At 39.7% G+C, this 21112-nt stretch overlaps 1 protein-coding gene across 2 annotated transcripts in view; it reads left to right on the top strand.

Moving 5' to 3' along the window:
- The window catches only part of LOC144691500 (mannosyl-oligosaccharide 1,2-alpha-mannosidase IB-like), a 157704-nt gene extending 141425 nt beyond the window's left edge, over positions 1–16279 (top strand). For both annotated transcript variants that reach the window (XM_078559642.1, XM_078559644.1), the window contains exons 12-13: positions 3088–3203; positions 9679–16279. In XM_078559642.1, coding sequence (XP_078415768.1) covers positions 3088–3203; positions 9679–9811 — 249 coding nt within the window. In that variant the 3' untranslated portion in view covers positions 9812–16279. The remainder of the gene's footprint in view (positions 1–3087; positions 3204–9678) is intronic.
- Positions 16280–21112: the final 4833 nt, after the last annotated feature.

Here is a 21112-nt window from a genome sequence, read left to right as displayed (position 1 = left end):
GTGACAGGTATTAATATGGGAAATGATAAGCAGACTGTGACAGGAAGGGACAGAGAGTACAATTCTGAGTAAATCAGCAGGTAAGGCTAGACACTACAGAAATAATAAAGGGCCAAAACTAAAGGCTCTGTATCTAAATGCATGTAGCATTCGAAACAAAACAGATGAACTGATAGCGCAAATAGAAATGAATAAGTGTGATCTGATAGCCATTACAGAGACATGGCTACAGGGTGACATAGATTGGCCCCTTAATATTGAAGGGTACATGACATTTAGAAAGGACAGGAAGTTCAGAAAACATGGAGGGGTGGTTCTGTTAATTAATGATTAAGCTCAGGAAACCAGGATATAGAAGCGGTTTGGGTTGAGATGCGGAACCATAAAGGCAAGAAATCACTTGAGGGAGAGGTGTACAGGCCTCCCAATTGTAACTGCACAGTAGGACAGAGTATAAAAGAAGAGATAATGGGAGCTTGCCAGAAAGCTACAGCAATAAGTATGGGGGATTTTAATCTACATTTCGACTAGAAAAATCAGATGGGCAAAGGTAGCATAGATGAGTTCATGGAATGTTTTTGAGAGAGTTTCTTAGAACAGCACGTACTGGAGCCAACCAGAGAGCAGGCTATACTAGGCCTGGTATTGAGCAACGTGATAGGATTAATTGATAACCTTATAGTGAAGACACCCCTAGGTAGCAGCAACCATAGTATGATTGAATTTTACATTCATTTTGAGGGAGAAACTAGTGCGTCCAAGACTGGTATTTTAAACTTAAATGAGGGCAATTATGAGGGCATGAAAGCAGAGTTAGCTAAAGTGAACTGGCAAATGAGGTTAAGGAATATGCCAAAAGAAGTTCAGAGGCAGACATTTAAAGGGATATTTCAGAATACACAATATATACATTCCAACGAGAGAAAAATTCCAAAGGGAGGACCCACCATCTGTGGTTAACTAAAAAAGTTAAAGACAGTATCAAACTTAAAGAAAAAGCATATAATCACGTGAAGACAGGTGACAGGTCAGAAGATTGGAAAGAATATAAAGAACAACAAAGAATGACAAAAAAACTAATAAGGAGGGAAAAATTAGAGTATGTGGGAAAGCTAGCTAGTAATACAAAGACGTATATTAAGAGTTTCTATAGATATTTAAATAAGAATAGAGATAACCAAGTGAGCATTAATCCTACAGAGATTGCATCTTGGGAATTTATAATGGAAAGTCGGGAGATGGCGGACAAATTAAACAGGTATTTTGCTTCGGTCTTCACTATAGAGGACACAAGTAACATCCCGGAAATAGCTGTAAGTCAGGAAATGGAAGGGAGGGAGGAACTCGGGGAAAACTACAGTCACCAGGGATGTGGTATCGAGCAAATTGTTGGGGTTGCAGGCTGACAAATTCCAAGTCCGAATGAACTTCAACCTCAGGTCTTGAAAGAAATCGCTAGTGAGATAGTTGATGTACTGGCTTTAAATTTCCAAAATTCCCTAGATTTGGGGAAGGTTCCATTAGATTGGAAAATCGCAAATATAACTCCTTTATTCAAAAAGGGAGGGAGACAGAAAGCAGGAAACTATAGGCCAGTTAGCCTAACATGTCATAGGGAAAATGATAGAAGCTATAAAAGATGTTATAGCAGGGCACTTAAAGAAATTCAAAGCAATCAGGCAGAGTCAACATGGGTTTGTAAAAGGGAAATCATGTTTAACCAATTTATTGGAGTTTTTTGAAGGAGTCACGTGTGCTGTGGATGCACTGTACTTACATTTCCAGAAGGAATTTGATAAAGTGCCACATCAAAGGTTATTTCAGAAAATAAAAGCTCATGGTGCAGGGGGCAATATACTGGCATGAATAGAAGATTGGCTAGCTAACAGAAAGCAGAGAGTTGGCATAAATAGGTCTTTTTCTGGTTGGCAGGGTGTGATGAGCAGTGTGCCACAGGGACAGTGCTAGGACCTCAACTTTATACAATTTACATAAATGACTTGGATGAAGGGACTGAAGGAATGTTGGCTAAATTTGCTGATGACACAAAGATAGATAGGAAAGTAAATTGTGAAGAGTAAATTGTGAAGAGGAGTTACAAAGTGACATAGGTTAAATGAGTGGGCAAAGATCTGGTAAATGGAGTATACTGTGGGCAAATGTGAAATTGTTCATTTTGGCAGGAAGAATAAATAAGAAGCTTATTACCTAAATGGTGAGAGATTTCAGAGCTCTGAGATTTGGAGGGATCTATGTGTCCTAGTGCATGAATCACAAAAGGGTTAGTGTGCAGGTACAACAGGTAATTAGGAAAGCTAATAGAATGTTATCATTTTTTGTGAGAGGAATTGATTACAAAAATAGGCAGGTTATGCCTCAGTTGTGCAGGGCATTGGTGAGACCACATCTGGAGTATTGTGTCCTTATTTAAAGAAACATGTAAATATGTTAGAAGCAGTTCTGAGAAGGCTTAGACTAATACTAGGAATGGGCAGGTTGTCTTATGAGGAAAGGCTGGGCAGGTTAAACTTGTATCCATTAGAATTTAGAAGAGTAAGAGGCGACTTAATTGAAACCTTTAAGATCCTGAGGGTCTTGACAGGGTGGATGTGGAGAGGATGTTTCCTCTTGTGGGAGAATCTAGAACCTGGGGTCACTGTTTAAAAATAAGGGGTTACTCATTTAAGACAGAGATGAGGAGAAATTTTTTTCTCTGAGGGTTGTGAGTCTTTGGAACTATCTTCCTCAAAAGGCAGAGGAAATAGAGTCTTTCAATATTTTTAAGGCAGAGTTTGATAAATTCTAGATTAACAAGGGGGTGAAAGGTTATCAGGCGTAGGCAGGAATGTGGAATTGAGGCTACATTCAGATCAGCCATGATCTTATTGAATGGCAGAGCAGGCTCGAGGGGCCAAGTGACCTACACCTGCACCTAATTCGTATGTTCATATTTGTTTTGGGCACATGCTCCTTTTCCAGCTCTTAGCCAGCAGAATATTATTGTTGATACTTGAATAGTTGATCCACTTAACAGCAAAAATCTTTTTTAAAAAACCTGCATTTTGATGAGCATGCTTCTGTTTTCAGGCTATCGACAAGTATTGCAGGGTAATCGGGGGATTTTCAGGTGTTAAAGATGTCTACTCTTCATCTCCAGCCTATGATGATGTGCAACAAAGTTTCTTCTTGGCTGAAACACTAAAGTAAGCAAACAACCAGTATTTAAACCTAGCTAGATTTTTCCAGTAGTTGTTATAAAGGACTTTTTGAGTTCAGAATATTAGTTTATAAAGGATGATTTTCTATTGGACATGAGAATTTTTGTTATTTTGCTTGGATATCAGTTTTTCCTGAGATGTAAAATAATCAAAAATAATTCTATGCAGTATTTCTGATATTGCCGGTTGACCCCTCTAATAAGGGGGTAGATAATACATGGACTGTACTTCCCTAAATATCATTTCCTCCAATCTGGATTGTTCATTGTCAATGCTTGTCTCTAAATAATGCCTTGTATAGCATAGGGGACAACTGAGGTCTGAAAACAAACCCCAGTAGCTATCCCTAGCCCTTTTTACATGGGTACTTTAACAAAAATTGTCTCATTATTGAGAGAAATAATAACAGCAACACCTGCAATTTCCTCACCGAGCCACACATGATCCTGACTTGGAACTGTATTCCGTTCCATCATTGCCGCTGGATCTAAATCCTGGCACTCCCTTCCTAACAGCAATGTGGGTGTATTGGTACCAGATGGACTGCAGCAGTTCAAAAAAGCGGCTCACCAAGGTGGCTTCTCGATCAATTAGGGATGGGCCACAAATGCTGGCCTTGCCAGCAATACCCACGTTTCATGACACAATTAAAAAAAAAAACTCTACCACCACTATTAAATGAGCAGCGTTGTCAGTTTTTTTTTAAGTTTGATCTTCAGATCTTGGAAGTACCAATGCATATGCAGTGATGTACCATTGCTAGTAGTTGACACAGGCAATTGTTTCCTCCTTCATGCAGAGTGTGTGGCAACAAGAATTTCAGTATGCCCAGGCTGCAATTAAGTGCAATTGTCTGAACACATTCTTAAAAATGCAAAAATATTTAAATTAAACTGCTGTTTCTTTAAAAAGTACATGTTGATTTAGAATTCAATCTTTCTTCTATGGGCTGTGTATGTCGAAACTTGTTATAGCCAAATGCATTGTATGAAGGGGCAAGGCCTGCATTACAATCATGTTGCAGCAAAAGTTATTTTTATTTATTTGTTCATAGGATGTGGGTATCACTGGCTAGGCTAGTATTTATTGCCCATTCCTAATTACCCTTGAGAAAGTGGTGGTGAACTGCCTTCTTGAACCACTGCAGTCCATGCTGTGTAGGTACAGAGCTGTTAGGGAGCTCCAGGAGATTGACCCAGTGACAGTGAAGGAACGGCGATATAGTTCCAAGTCAGGATGGTCTATGACCTAGAAGGGAACTTACAGGTGGTGTTGTTCCCATACATCTGCTGCCCTTGGCTTTCTAGGTGGCGTATACTATAAATACTGAATTACGAAAATTTCATGAACTATGTAATAGCATGGTTAAGTTTAGGGAATGACTGTGAAGTATTGCATTTTTGGTCCTGGATTAGTTTTTTTCATAATAAGCACATGTATGGTTTTATGTTTTCAGATGCCAACAAAAATATTCTTGTCATACCTCTGAATCCTAAAAACCTCAGTTAAATTGCCTCATAACCTTTTATTACCTTCTATATTCCAAGCTTAGTTTATGTAATCTCCCCTTTAGCCATTAGAGCCTTCATAATATTCTGATCAACTTGCACTGCACTCTTTCCAAGGTCAGTATATTCTTTCTAAGATGCAGTGCCCAAAACTACACAGTACTCCAGATGTGGTCTAAGCAGGGCTTTGTATCACTGTAGAAAAACTTCTCACCATTTATAATCTAGCCATCTAACTATAAGGACTGATATTCAATTCAGGACAATTCTGGGATGGCAGGATTGCCCTCTGACGAAAGATTGAGGAGACTGGGGCTATATACAAAAAAAAATTCTCTACATGTTAGAAGAATGAGAGGGGATCTCAATGAAGCATACAAAATTCTTACAGGACTCGATAAGGTAGATGTGGGAAGGATGTTTCCCCTGGCTGAGGGTGGGGGTGATTCTGAAATCAGGGGACAGAGGGAAGGATTTTCTGTGCCCACTGGTATCAGGCATCATGGTGGCATGAGCAGACAATATGGTGGGAAGGCCAAAAATTGGTTTCATGACGTCATGAAACCAATTTGCAATTGTCCGTACTGCCCATCAATGGGGGGGTAGGGGGGTGGGGGTGGGGGGGTGGGGGGGGGGGGCGTGTTTCCCGCCACAGCACACCGGGAATTTCATTGTAATACATATGCATGTTATAAGCCCATCTTGTCAGAATTGTACCCCCCACACTGGATTATCCGAGCATATGCTGGACAGGTTAGGCTTGTATCCATTGGAATTTAGAAGAGTAAGAGGTGACTTAATTGAAACCTTTAAGATCCGAAGGAGTCTTGACAGGGTGGAAGTGGAGAGGATGTTTCCTCTTGTGGGAGAATCTAGAACTAGGGGCCACTGTTTAAAAATAAGGGATCGCCCATTTAAGACAGATGAGGAGAAATTTTTTCTCTGAGGGTTGTGTTTTTGGAACTCTGCTTCCTCAAAAGGTGGTGGAAACAGGTTCTTTGAATATTTTTAACACAGAGCTAGATAATTTCTTGATTAACAAAGGGGTGAAAGGTTATCAGGGGTAGGTGGGAATGTGGGGTTGAGGTTACATTCAGATCATCCACGATCTTATTGAATGGTGGAGCAGGCTCAAGGGGCTGAGTGGCCTACTCCTGCTCCTAATACGTATGTACGTATGATTGCACGCCGACGTGTTTCACAATAGCATTTATCAGATGTGCACCTGGCGAGCTGAACTTGGAGATGAGTGCACACTAATGTTGCGCAGTACTAGCGAGGGTCGCTTGTTGGACCTCAAGGTTAAGTCATTTCTGCCAACTCCAGCATGATGCCACCACCAAACACATCTTTCCTTCACCCACCCCCCCGGCGGCATTCCGCAGGGATCGTTCCCTCCAGGACATCCTGGTCCACTCCTCCATCACCCCCTATACCTCAGCCCCCTCCCACGGCACCTTCCCATGCAACCGCAGAAGGTGCAACACCCCTGCCCCTTTACTTCCCCTCTCCTCACCGTCCAAGGGCCCAAACACTCCTTTCAAGTGAAGCAGCATTTCACTTGCACTTCCCTCAATTTAGTCTACTGCATTCGCTGCTCCCAATGCGGTTTCCTCTACATTGGAGAGACCAAACACAGACTGGGTGACCGCTTTGCGGAACACCTGCGGTCTGTCCGCAAGCATGACCCAGACCTCCCTGTTGCTTGCCATTTCAACACTCCACCCTGCTCTCATGCCCACATGTCCGTCCTTGGGCTGCTGCATTGTTCCAGTGAAGCTGAACGCAAACTGGAGGAACAGTACCTCATCTTCCGACAAGGCACCTTACAGCCTTCCGGACTAAATATTGAGTTCAACAATTTTAGATCATGAACTCTCTCCTCCATCCCCTTTCCGACCCCCCTTTTTTCCAATAATTTATATAGATTTTTCTTTTCCCACCTATTTCCATTATTTTTAAATGTATTTCCATCCATTGTTTTATCTTTGCCTTTTAGCCTATTTTGATCCCTTCCCCCCCCACCCCACCAGGACTATCTGTACCTTGCTCGTCCTGCTTTCTACCCTTAATGTCACCTATTAGCACATTCCTTAGATAATATCACCACCTTCAACACCTCTTTGTCCTTTTGTCTATGACATCTTTTGGTTATCTCCACCTATCACTGGCCCTCTATCCAGCTCTACTTGTTTCCACCCCCCCCCCACCCCCCCCCCCCACCCCAAACCAGCTTTTATTTCACATCTTTTCTATTTTTCCTTAGTTCTGCAGACTCGAAACATTAACTGTGTTCCTCTCCGCAGATGCTGTCAGACCTGCTGAGTTTTTCCAGGTATTTTTTACTTTTCTCAAGGTTAAGTCATTGCTCATTCAGGCAAGGGCACCGGCAAGTCGCATTTTCCCGGCTGACTGATAGTGTGCTGCGGGGGCAAGGGCTGAGGGCTGCACTGCGGTTAAGGCGAGTTGGGGAGGGGTCAAGGGTTGCACTGCAGGAGGGAGGGCAAGGATTTCACAGCGATTGATGGCATTGCACAAGCATATAACTTGTGTGGGAGGGTAGCGGCTATTCATTAGGGAAACCTTGTATAGAGTGACCATTCCTCTGCAGCTGAGACAGTTCAGGCGCAGCCACATTGAAATGCTTAGAGTTGAGCCTCTGGCTTATCTGCCCACTCAAGCAACGCAAATACTCCAGAGCTTTTAACTCTTCGGGCACAGACTGCAAGCTAAAGAGCGTTTTAGTGGACTGCAGAACAATTTGGCGGCTGGGCATATTGTACAATTTCCTTGAGAAGCTGGCCATGGAACGGTCACTGGTGGAGGCACTCACAGCCCTTGCATTATGCCATCATTCAGGTTTGCACCATTCTCCCCAACTCGCTCAGCTTCAACGACGGCCCACCTCGCAGGGTTTCAACTCGCCTTCTGAGATACCGTTCCCCTGGATTCTCGAGTACTCTCAAATATCAATTTACAAGCACAGTTTCAGCGCTTAGGCCATGCCCAGCAGAACATTACTGCTCCAAAGGGGTACCTTTGCGTCAAAGGGCCGCAACATGGAGTCACCATGCTCCCCGCAACCCTTTCTATAACTTGGAGCCTGTTTCTCTGCTCCTTTTTTTTTTAACTGAACTTAACTGGAACTTGTTTCTGACCCCTGTCTTTGTGCCTTACCTGGGACTTCCTTTTGGGACCTCTCCCCGCCCCCTCTCCCTTGCCCCCTGCCTGGGATACTTGCTGGCCATGGCATGCCACACCCAGACACCTGATCTAGGTTTTCACACTCCTCTTCTTCTGCACAAGTGCACTGGGTTGCTCCTCGACCCAAAGAATGTAAAAGATGTCGAACTGCACATGTGCAGCCACCTCCTGGACTGCGCATGCGCAGAATGACCGAGGTCCACCAGCACCTGGAGCTCAACAAGGTAAGTTTGGGTTCCTTAACTAGTGTTATACAATATCCCAGAATTTCAAGGGGAAAAAAAAAGACAAATTGGCACTTATATACTGTCTTTCATGACTTCAGGACATCCCAAAGCTCTTCTCAGCTATGCATTACTTCTAATATATTGTTTCTATTGTGAGATCAGGAAACATGGTAGCTAACTTGAGCACAGCGAGGTCTTGCAACCAACAATGATAATCTGTGTTAATGACTTTGTTGAGCAATAAATCTTGGACAGGACACCAGGAAAACAGCCTACTCTTCTAAGAATGGTGCCAAATGATCTTATAGCTCAGAGATTCGCAAATTCACTTTACCTGTTTAATTCTATTTGAATCGTTTTCTTTGTGTTTTGTCTACTTTGCATAAGCAACAATTGTTGGGATACAAGGGTAGTTGCTAGTGTTATACTGCACATGGAAATTGTGAAATTTGAATCCATTGATTTAACTGCAAACCTGGACAAGCAAACTGCCAACCAAGAAATGTTGAAAAGATGATCAATTCTGGAAAGGAAATTACATTTTCCAGAATGAAGTGTGATTACTGGTCACTTGGACAAGATGTAGAACTGGTGGTGCCTATATAACTGTATCCCAGTACAAGTTGCTACCTTCGGGAAAGCTTAAAGAGGTGGAGGGTGGGCTTTGTGGCTAAGGTGAAATAAGGATCTGCCATCACTGTCATGTTTTGTATGGCTGTAACTTGGATTAGGTTGAAACAATAGTAAATCAACAAACATTGTTGTAATAATAACCTAACAAGCAAGAACTTGATAAAATTTTTGATTTGGACTGTTTTAGTAGCTACAGAGATGAAGGATGGATTCATTTGTAATGATGATGTTGTTTATGAGCCTTGGTCATTTTCACTTTGTCCAACAGTGTTTGTTTTCAGACCTGTGAAATTGATTTGTTCAATTATGCAGCCTATCTAGAATGCATTTATTTATTTGGCATTGGAAATTAACAAAAGTGAATTATCAGCCGAATAATACTGTGTTTATCACGGAAGAAAACAATTTTTACACTTTACTACCCTTAGCTGAGTGCCATAAGAATAAGCTTTGCGCTTTTTTGTTGACAAGCGGAAACAGTTGAGAGGTCCTAAGCAGCATGCTAGCTGAAAAGATAAAATCCTCTTGCTCTATTCAAAAATTCTGTTTCTTAGAGAAAGAATACATAAGACATGAAACTCTGTAGGGAAGTTCATCAAAAATGTTTGGGAATCTTCTGGAGATTCCTGATGCAGAAATTTGTTTATACAATGTACATGTTCTAATTTCGTGAATAATTCCTGTTTAAAAGTTGTACTGCTCCAGTTGCTGGTAAAACTGAATAAAACGCACTAAGGTGCCAGGTTTTATCTGCAGTCTGCCATGTAAACTGATCACTGCTGCAGTGGAGGCAGGGATGTGACCTGGAAACTTATGTATCTTATTTTCATTTTTAATTGGCTTGTTTCATAATGACAATGTAAACAGTTGTTTTGTTTTTCATTTCAGGTACCTGTACCTCCTGTTTTCTAGTGATGATCTCTTGCCCTTGGACTATTGGGTTTTTAACACAGAAGCTCACCCTCTTCCTGTTTTACGTTCTATGAACACTACTCTCTCTGGAAATGTGGTATTTCAGTGAGGACTGCCAAGAGAACTGGAGGTGAACTTCACTGTTGCATCGCAGTGCTAGCAGGACAAGTGCAACAAATTTGCTGGGGGGAAAAGGATTCTATTCAATAAGACTCGAATGATTTGAGATTAAACCATGCAGGAAAGGTGTGAACTACTGGGATAGTACATCTTTCAGAACAGAGTAACTACGAATGTAAAAGTTTACAATGGTGTAGTTGGCAATCAGTACAGTACCAAGTCTGTACAATGAACTTTATGGCAGATGTTTAAAGAAAGCTTAACAGCACTAGATGTATGTAAGTAGTACAGGATTTTATTTTCTCCTGCACTGCCTGAAGCCATTGAGAGTCCCTGGTAAGAGTGTAATAGTCTCAGTTTTTAAAGAAACAGTATCCCTTTTGTGGAGTCATCCATACATGGTTCTTCCTAACAAAAAACAGATGAGCAAACTATTTTTGTAGGAAAAACCTTGGAAGAGGTTGCTTGTGGGGGTTTGTTCCAGTTCTGATGTTGCATATGATTGCAGACATTTTGGGATTGTTGGAATCTTACCAGTATAAGTGTGCTTGTGATATTTCTGCACTTTGCAAATTTTCTTTACCCTAAAGAAGCCTTTGTGTTGACTTAAAAGAAAAACCTATTTCAAATGTGAAGGCCCAGTTGACCTTCAGGCTTGGTTTGCTTAGGGAGAACTTTGACTTCTCTTGTAATGTATTTTTGATATTGTAAAAAAAGATGTATGTTTTCCAGGATGTTTCAGTTCTCATTTGGATGCAAAATCTATAGCATTTTGTCGATATTCCACAGTATTAGCCCCAACAGATGGCTGGTGGCTGAAAGTTTGCACTTCAGTTGAAGCTGAGCCATTTAATTGTGGTAAAATGCTTACAAATGTGGTTCTCGCTTTGCATTCTGCTTAGATTTTAATTGGCTGGTGTTCAAGAGTAGTCAGGCTGCTCTTTAGCACCAGTGGATAGAGGTCCTAACAGAGTGATCAAAACTTCCTGGAGATGGTACACATCTTTTACAGTATTAAAGAGGAGATGAACTTCTGTGTTGTGAGCATCACTTAATCAAGGTCTGTAAAGCGTTTTAAACTTTAGGTTCTTGACAGTTCCCCTGAATGAAACTTACACAAAATTCTCCTTAATTCCACTTTTTACAACTCCCTGCACAATGGTAAAACGTAAGGCAATCTCCCATATTTATTCTATACACTCTGCTCCTCTTAAATCAGTTGCTTAAATTATCTGATATTTCAGATTTTAGCGGTAAATTTTTGCTATGCTGTCTTATTTATGTTGCTTAATTCAGATTATTGGTATTTCAATTATTTTGCGCAAGAAGTGACTTTGAATTATTAGGAGTAGACCGTATGCATAAGTTTAAACAAACTGAAACAAAGGTGTACTGAATGATTAAAAAAATAAGATGTCTCTGAGGATGTTTTTGTTGACTACATTATCCAGTATTTACTCTTATGATCAAGTAGGATTTGTGCCTTTCTCCTGATTGTTTAGTTTACATGCTGTTCGAAAATATATCTGAGGGATTGAGGGCAGAGGATTTCTTTTATCATTTAAGGGGAGCTGATATTTCTAATATTTACCAATTCTAATAAGTGAATAAAATTTGTTGCCTTTCCACCTTCCCTACCCTACATATGTACAAAGAGCAAGTACATGGACCCACCCTTCCCTGGCTAAGAACATGGTTCAGTGTCAATTCCGTTCTGCAGTTAGCCTCTAACAGGTGTACAACAGTAGCCCGAATTTCCCCCCGACTCCATTTCTGTAAACTGTTAATCCCTTAAGAGGCTAGGCCTCATGCAAGATGACATTGTAAATGATTCCCCCTTCTCAGTATCTGTCCCCTTCCCTTCGATAAGAACATAGAAACAGAAGTGGGCTGTTTAGCCCCTCAACCTCTTCTGCCATTCAATGAGATCATGATTAATTGTGATACCTTTGGCAATCAGATTTAAAATTAACAACTGATCAAGCATCGGTCGCAGTTTGCGGAAAAGAATTCTAACCTCCTACCAAATTGTTTCCAAATTTCACTCAAAGTTCTGGCTCTAATTTTCAGAATATGCCACCAGCCTTAGGTTCCACAATTTGCAAAAATAGTTTCTCTCTATCAATCCTATCAATTCCCCTTGTATCTTGAAAACTTTGATCAAATTGATCCTTAACCTTTTAAATTCCAGGGAAATACAATGCTAGTTTTTGTAATCGAATCTCATGATTTAACACTTGATAAATCACTTGGAGTTCAAATATCATTCTGGTAAACCTACATTTCCTTCAAGGTCAATATTATCCTTCTTTCAAAAAATATCTGTCCTCAACCCCTCTATGTTTGCAACTGACTTGTGATTAATGGAAAAATGGGTAATCATTGGTACATATTTAAGTAGTATGGCTGCAACCATCTTTGCATTGCAAAAACTTTATGAAAATAGTAGATGATTTTGTTCTCTATCTTTTCAAGACTGAACTGTACTATTCTTATTTCTCTCTCTCCTGCTTGGTGCTCATCCTTTTTTTCTATACCTGCACTTTTTTTTTTGTTTTCATTATTATATTCAAGTGATGCCATTTGCAATCTGCCATCCTATCTCCAATGTCCCTTTGCTCTTGAGTCCATGAATTGTTGTTGTTTCCCAAATTTATATGCATCTCTGCCTCAAATCCCCGTTCGAATCTCTCTAATTAGGTTTCTGTCTCTCCTACAGCACTTAAATGTGCTAGCCAGAGTCACAGATGCCACTCTGTATGACTGTCATTGTGCTGCATTATCATTTCTGTTGTTCTTGACTTTCCTGCTACCTTTGAGATGGTTGATCATACCATCCTCCTCCAATATGTCGTCTTCATTATGCAGCTTAGTCCCATTCTTACCTGTTGAATAACATATCCTCTCAGTCACAAAGACTGCCTACTTGCATGCCTGTAACATTGCACGCCTCCATTCCTATCTCTCTGCCTATCTGCCACTGAAACTCTCATCTGATTCTTTGACCAAGCGTTTTGTCACCTGTAATGTTTCAGTTTTTCTCATGACAACATACTGTTCATTATTTTGATGATGCCTTTGTGAAGTACCATGAGGTGTTTTTCTACATTAAAGGCGCTAGTTGTTGCTGGATTGATCAACTGGGAATCAAATGCTCTCCCTTTAACCCCTATCACCTGAAGTAGCAAGTAGGAAAGTATTCCAGATCTTTTGGGACCCATGTGGAAACTCATGGCTATAATGTTGCACTATGATGTTATCATAGTGTACTAATGTGCTCTATTGCCTGTAAAATAATTATTAACACAAGAGCTACAAGAGTACAATCTGGGTGAATGCTCTGAAGTATTTACAGAAGTTGAATAACATTCATCTATTTGCTTTTATCAAGAACATAATGCACAATTATTTGTGTATTCTTGTTAAGTGTTGCTAACTAATTTCCTATTCATCATGCAAGTTAGAGTAGTTCAGTAGGAATTGACGTTACATGGTTTCTGGTAATATGAATATTCCCAGCAGACAAATATTTTGTAGGTAATTTGAGGACCAGCATGGGGATCAAATAAATTTTAAAAACTCTGTCGATCAGGGATTAATTTCACATCAGTCAAAGAAAACTTATAATAACTCATCCAAAGCACCAAACTGTGGTCTTGTCACAGCTGAATCTTGAATCTTTCTCCAGGTCTTTTACTGCAGGTAGACTAGGAGTACAGCTAGAATAAAGATAATTTCATTGAGCCAGTTGTTTAGAGATGCAGCAGACCTCTAGTTACAAAATCAAATTGTTGCAAAAGCTTAATGAAAATGGTAGATGATTTTGTTCACCTCTAAATGACTATGCTACCGTATTTGTGTAACTTCAGCCTCCTTCCTTCCATTTAGGTAAGAAAGAAGAACGGTGACCACGTCTCAATTTCAACACTGCATGGTTTACAAATACTAATAGTGCTTAAAACACAATATGTTTTATCATTTTAGAGATAGAGTGCTATTTTCCCATTACAGTACTCATTAAATTGTATCAGAAAACATTATCCAAATAAGGATGTGTATAAATTCAAAATTTGGCACCTCTGATGAGGTTAGCACGTAACTGCTATTCCATAAACATGCTTCAAATCTATTTTAAAAAGCGATAGAGAAGCAAGAGGATCTTGTGGATAACAAATCATTCTGTGTTATTAAATGCATCATGTTTAATTTGACTCAAAACACAAGTGAAATACTGCTCTTTTCACATCCAGTTATTTGCTACTCAAATCACTGGACAAAAATGAGGTATGGGTTTTGTCCATTCCAGTCTAGATTGATAGGTTAAATATCAGCTAACTGAGGATTCTACTACAGGATATTTTGTATGGGCCAAATCCAGAATGACATTATTGATGAAGAAAAAAATCCTGTTTGCCTGCTATGCCATTTGAAAATATCTGGGGTCATAGGCCCAAGTTTTGAAAGAACCACTGTGGAATTTGAGGATGAAAATCAAGTTTTCAAAAAATTATTCATATTAATGTCAATCGAAGGGATTCTGTCTTTGTGTTGCCAGTAGACTTTCTGCTGAAAGGGCTTGCTTCACTGAGTGAAGTTCTAAATGTTGTTTGCCTATACAAAAGGAGTGTGCATGTAGGATGCCATGTATAACAAAACTGTAGAATTTATGCTTCTCATTTTAAGTTACTTTTCCACTTGATTGTTGTATAGAGCTTGGTGACGTATATTCTTCCAAATAATGGACCTCTGCACAAATCAAGAATATGTGTATGGAAGATTTAAAAGCTGTAAAACAAATAACCAGCTAAAACTGAAATGTATAATGCAGTTGAAATATGTACCAGTGAAAGCCCTGCCTCCAACTTTATCCGGTTTTGTGATGATTAGCATTCCAAAAATGTTTTTTTAACATTCTCCATGATTATTTTTTCGGCTTCTGTTGTGGTTCTGGAGACCTTAATAGCTGCATGTGAGCACGTGATAAAATTAGTGATGTTAGTTCAACTTTAGTAATTAAGAACTGCTTGCTATGATTAATGGGAAAATGAGCAATGCTAGGTACATAATTAAATGGTGTAGCTATAGCCATTTTTGCATTGCTGAAATTTCATGAAAATAATGGTTTTGTTCCCCTCTTTTGGTGCTGAGTCTTGTCTTCATTTTGCACTATTCTTATTTCTTTATTTCCTGTCTGATGCTCATTCTATTTCTTGTATACTTGCAATGTTTTCTTTTTTGTTTCATTATTATTTTTGGCCAGCACCATTCATCTTCATATTTTTTTGCAACCTGCCTTGTTATTTAATTACCAGCTTGGACTACTTATTTATTTTCTTCTTTCCAACCTCAACCACTCCCATTTTTTTAATTCTTGCAGCTGGTGTCCCAAGTGTTGACCATTATTGATCAGCTGTAATTATCCAATAGGAACATAAAGAGCAGGAGCAGGTCATTCAGCCTCTCAAAGTCTGGTCCATTGTTCAGTTAGACCTGTACCTCAACTCCAGCTGCCTGTATTTTTTCCATTTACCTCAATACCTTCACCAGCAATTTTTAATTGACCTACCCTCAATGACTTTTTGAGGGAGAGCACTCCAGATTTCCACTACGATTTGTATGACTAAGTATTTCTTTGCGATGGAATTACAACATCTAGTTTCAGTTTAGTAAATTGAATGAAAATCAGTACATGACTTACATTGCCTAAGTCGTTCCCTCTTGTTAATCCATCTTTCTACAGAGGAAGGCCTTGGGATTTATTGCTAAATATGGCATTTAGTGTTTAAACCAGAGAATTGAGCAGGTCTCTTTCAAATGATAGGAAAGACAGCATATTCAGTTCCTTTGTCAACATTGACACTTGTGCAACTATTTTAATCTGGGTCAGTGAGTTAAAAAAACCTTTCTACTGTGTAGATGGTCATTAGGAGTGTGATCAAAACTCTTAAAAGTGTATGCATATAGGGAAAGATTACCTAAGTGACAGTCATCTAAACAATTAGTATTGGATAGTTTTTCCCCTATAATTGATTTGAACTTCATTTGTTGGATGAACACCGAAACTTCAGCTTCATGCATAATCAGCACTGTATAGTTTGGCAAGGATGTAGTCACGACTTTCATGTGACCACAGGGTAATGTTTTTGCTAACCAGCGCAATTTAGCTGAAATCAGTCCAGCCAACATAAAAGATCAAGGTATTTCATGTGTAAGTTATATCCAATGAAAATTGAATTTCTGCAATCCTTTACGCTGTTTTTTATTTTAAAATTGCTTCAGAAGCCAGCTACACTCAAAACTGGCCATGCTTCCAGATTGAATTAATGAGCATGGTGAGGTTTTACGAATTTTGCCCTTTGAGGATGCTGTTCAAATTAAGTTGTTTTTAGAGACAAGGGTACTAGTTACTCGTGTTATTTAAAAGTTTTTAAATAATAAAAAACATTTAACTTGCTAAGCAACTGACTAGTGTACGCCAGTGAAATTAGTGAATACTTCTTTATAGTGTTCTACAGTAATTTTCAGTTATTTAAAATTGGGTTAGAACAAATGGCGATGTACATAAATTGCTCATTGATTCAAAATTATATATACTCCATTACTTGCATTCCTAATGGATGCCCATTAAATCTGAATCCAACGCACAATTCCAGATGTAGTTCAAGCATTTCCAAAACTTGAGGAATTTTCTCAAATTCCATTTGTGGTCATATCAACTGTATCCACAATACTTTGCTCAATCTGCTCTTACTTTAACTATTCCATTGTGCATATACCTAACACTTCTGTAACAAACTCCCATATTGAAAGGCCTCTGCATTCATCGCCAAGAATTGCATGGTAAGTTTTGGAGGGTGAGGGTGGTAGTGTGCAGGGGGCATTGCAGTTCTTGTTTAATCATGCACAGAACTAATAAGATTACAGCTTCTAGAAGGTAGTTCTCTGTATTCATTGTGGCATTTTTAAGAAGCTTTTCAAATCAAATTTGAATTCTTTTGTCATATTTAGTGCTTAGTTTGAAAACCTCAAAGTTATTTTGTTTAAAGCTGCTCTGCATCTAGATAGAGTTTTTGTGCAGAACAGCACCATGTCAAACATGGCATTAATACGTGCACAGTTTTTAATCTATTTAGCGAGTGTTCACCTAATTGTTATTGGATTGGTTTGTAACATTTCCAGGACCTGATTACTGACTCTGTTAGTGATTGTTATATTTCGAGATTGTAGTTGCTTGTGCTTTGTGTGACTCATGTTTGGAATGGGTGTGGTGCATATGCTTCCAATCCCTAAAACCATTCCGAATGTGACTTCAGATCAAGAGTCACCAAAATGTTAAGACCTTTCACAAAACACTACATTTTAGGTACACTATGTTCCAGCCATTACCAACGTGATGCAGAGTTGCAGATAGCTAAAGATGGCAAATGCTAATGTTTTGGTAAAGTTAGTAGTTGATCCATGTTGGATAAATCAGAAGACCATCTTGTAGTTGCCCTACCTTTAGACAGCAGCAGGATTGGCCCCATATTTATTTTCACATTTCCATTGCTGAAGTAGAAGGTGATAAATTTGCAGATTCAGAAGAGATGTTTATGTCATTTAGTGTTGTGGACTCATTGGGCTGAAATTTCTGGCAGGCATTGGGACTTGGACGTCAGAACCCCAGTGTCAGGACCATATGCAGGTCCTGATCCTGATGGGTCCTGCAGATCCTCCCGGAGGGGACAGTTAACAAGCTGCCTCAGGGTGCTCCATCTAATTGGGGTGGTGGGTGGACTGAACATGCAGAGGGGACCAACCGGAGCATATGAGACTGTTGGCGCCTGGCAGCCCCACCAAGTGTGGTGGGTGCTGATGTAGGTGGGGTACCACGGGTGGTGGCCTCTGAAGACTTCCAAAATTGTTAGAAGTGAGATTATAATTGTGGAGGAGGAGCCTTTCCACATGATGGCCTGTGGCTGTGGTAGTGGCCCAATGATCACCCTGGCTTTTGATGGTGTGGGGTGTTGGTTTCAATAGCCCCCTGGCCTGCCTCTGAGGGGTTCCTTCTAGAGAGTGTAAATGGCTTACCACCTTGGTGGAGTGGACTGCTGACTTTCTTCCCTGCCCGTCACTGGGAAATTCCCCTGAGACAGGAATCCATTGGGGAGCTATCCTGACACAGCTTTAACAATTTACCTGTCCATCCCTCCCCCAGCTTCATCTCCACAGGAGCAGGAAAGTTTCGTCCATTATCTCTCTACGGTCTTTTCAAGAAATTAAATAGACTCATTTGTTTTGCCATGTTGACTGCGGAACACTAATTCGATTGTACAACACTTCACATTTAAAATAAAGTTGAAATATGAAAACAGTTGGAATTTCCAATAGGTTCATGCCACATCCCTTACAATCTGCTAATCAAATGCCACTTGCACATTGTTCATTATGAGAGTGGATAATCCCACCCAAATATAACATAGCCATAGTTTTGTCTTTGTTTTTGGTCAAAATCTGTTGTATAATTTTAAAATAGCCTATTCGTTTAATACCCAAGCTCCTGCTTTCAGGATGCATGGTTAAAAAAAACAGCAAGTTAGTAAATTTGTTTAAACTTGGCTGAAATTTTGGTGGGCTTCAGTGCTAATTCGGTTGTTCATCTATGGCTATGTCCCTGATTTAAAACAGTGAAGAAATAGTGAATGACTTGTAGATGCAAAGAAGTTGTGTTGAAGTTGTATCTGGCCTTAGTTATGCCATACCTGGAGTATTGTGTTTAATATTCATCTCTCAAAGGAAAGATGCAGCATTATTGAAGGGAGTCCAGAGGAGACTCTGAGATTGAATTCTCAACCTAGACCATTGAGTTATGAAGAAAGATTCTCCACCCCAGGACCTACTCTGTAGCGGACAGGAAGATGAGAGTATTTTTACAGATATGGAAAATATGCATTCAGGTAAACAATTTAAGGAATAGAAAACATACTTAGAAGTTAATGATGCTGGAAGAAAATTGGACCTTTAGACAACATATTTTCTGAGAGGATGATAAAATTACAGAACAAATTACTAGTGGGGTGGTGACACAAAAGCTACAGGAGAATTTTGCCCAGTCATCCCTAAAACCTACCAGAAAATAGAATACAGAATTATTATTTCCACAATTGTGGTACAGCAATTGGGTGGCAATGGTCTTCTGCGTCAAAGAACTATGTCCATGTAACTTTCAGTATAGTTCACAGAATAAACAGTCTTCAATCCTGTATTGATGGTGAAATGAGAAACAATATATACTTAGGTGCAAAGGATCCAAAGTGAAGGGTAGCATAGAACCCGAGTGATGGTGATGGGGAACCAATGCGTATTGATGTCATTTACTGCACATTTTAGGAGACTGCACTTTGCAGCTGGCCATATTCAACATAGGAATGTTTGACAATGGAGTGTAAAAAAGTTTCTATTTCTTTGTTTGTAACTTATACACAGCCAGCTTCTGATCAGGTGATAGAAGGCCAGAAGGTCATGTAATAAAAAGATTTCAGTTTCTTATAGCAAACGTACTTCCTGATCATTTAATTATTCTGATATAAAAACAAAAAACTGCGGATGCTGGAAATCCAAAACAAAAACAGAATTACCTGGAAAAAGGAAAAACTCAGCAGGTCTGGTAGCATCGGCGGAGAAGAAAAGAATTGACGTTTCGAGTCCTCATGACACTTCAACAGAACTGAGTAATATTAGGAGAGGGGTGAAATATAAGCTTGTTTAAGGTGGAGGGGTGGGGGGAGAGAAGTTGGGGGGGGGGGGTGCGGTTGTAGGGACAAGCAAGCAGTGATAGGAGCAGATAATCAAAAGATGTCACAGACAAAGGAACAAAGAGGTGTTGAAGGTGGTGATATTATCTAAACGAATGTGCTAATTAAGAATGGATGGCAGGACACTCAAGGTATAGCTCTAGTGGGGATGGGGTGGAAAGACTAACAGGGCATTAAAGGTATAGATTTAAAAATAATGGAAATAGGTGGGAAAAGAAAAAATCTATATAAATTATTGGAAAAAACAAAAGGGAGGGGGAAGAAACGGAAAGGGGGTGGGGATGGATGAGGGAGTTCAAGATCTAAAGTTGTTGAATTCAATATTCAGTCCGGAAGGCTGTAAAGTGCCTAGTCGGAAGTCCCCCACTAGAGCTGTACCTTGAGTGTCCTGCCATCCATTCTTAATTAGCACATTCGTTTAGATAATATCACCACCTTCAACACCTCTTTGTTCCTTTGTCTGTGACATCTTTTGATTATCTGCTCCTATCACTGCTTGCTTGTCCCTACAACCACACACCCCAACTTCTCTCCCCCCACCTTAAACCAACTTATACTTCACCCCTCTCCTAATATTACTCAGTTCTGTTGAAGGGTCATGAGGACTCGAAACGTCAATTCTTCTCCGCCGATGCTGCCAGACCTGCTGAGTTTTTCCAGGTAATTCTGTTTTTGTATTATTCTGCTTCAGTAGCACATTTAAAAGGGAAATATGATTTTTCCCGTCCAAATGTACGACAGGCTTTTAATATGAAATAATTATTTTCTACATTTCATTGGTAAAATAAACTAAAAACTGGGAAATTAGTCCTATCTATTTAGGACTATTCAGCCATAAGTGTAAATTCCATTACCCATGCTTTCCAGCGTGTCTACTTGATCTTTTCCCAATATTTGTATTTAGTTGCTTTCAGATCTAATTTCCACTGGTGAAAGTTTTAAATGTTCTTTATCTGTAGCTTGAATCTGTTTCAGCCCAAGATCTGAAGAGTTATTTTAAGTTTAATAGCCCAGTTTCTGACAGGTATAGTTTTGTTCAGTTACACTTAAGTCACATGTTGAGTCCAAAGTTGAAGAGAAATGAAAGACGTTTTTTTTCCTGTAATCAACTACTAGCTCCAAATTCTAACTATTCTGCTTTATACTTCCAAGGCAGGTCACAGCAAAAGAAACCCCAAAGGTTACACAGCAACCAGGGCCCACATCACCAGAAAGCGTTGCCAGCATCAGGACCTACTGATTACTGTACAAAAAGAGCAGCCTGCAATGTCTGCCCCACTGGCCCTGTATTATGATACAGCCGATGGTAAAGACTGAGTTGTTCAAATCCCAGAGGGAAACTTGAAACAACTGTCATAATCCATTTTTTCAATTTGTAATTTTGAGATGCAGGCTTTGAATTCAGTTAGGAATAAGACCACTGAGTCTTGTGGTTTTTTATATAAAACTAAGTTAAACATTTATTAATTTAACAACAAATTAAATACCCACACATG

The sequence above is a fragment of the Cetorhinus maximus genome, chromosome 16 (assembly GCF_964194155.1).
Source record: "Cetorhinus maximus chromosome 16, sCetMax3.hap1.1, whole genome shotgun sequence".
Taxonomy (NCBI): Eukaryota; Metazoa; Chordata; class Chondrichthyes; order Lamniformes; family Cetorhinidae; genus Cetorhinus; species Cetorhinus maximus.
Note: the sequence above shows the minus strand (reverse complement) of the source record. Positions and strands in the feature narration are given on the sequence as shown.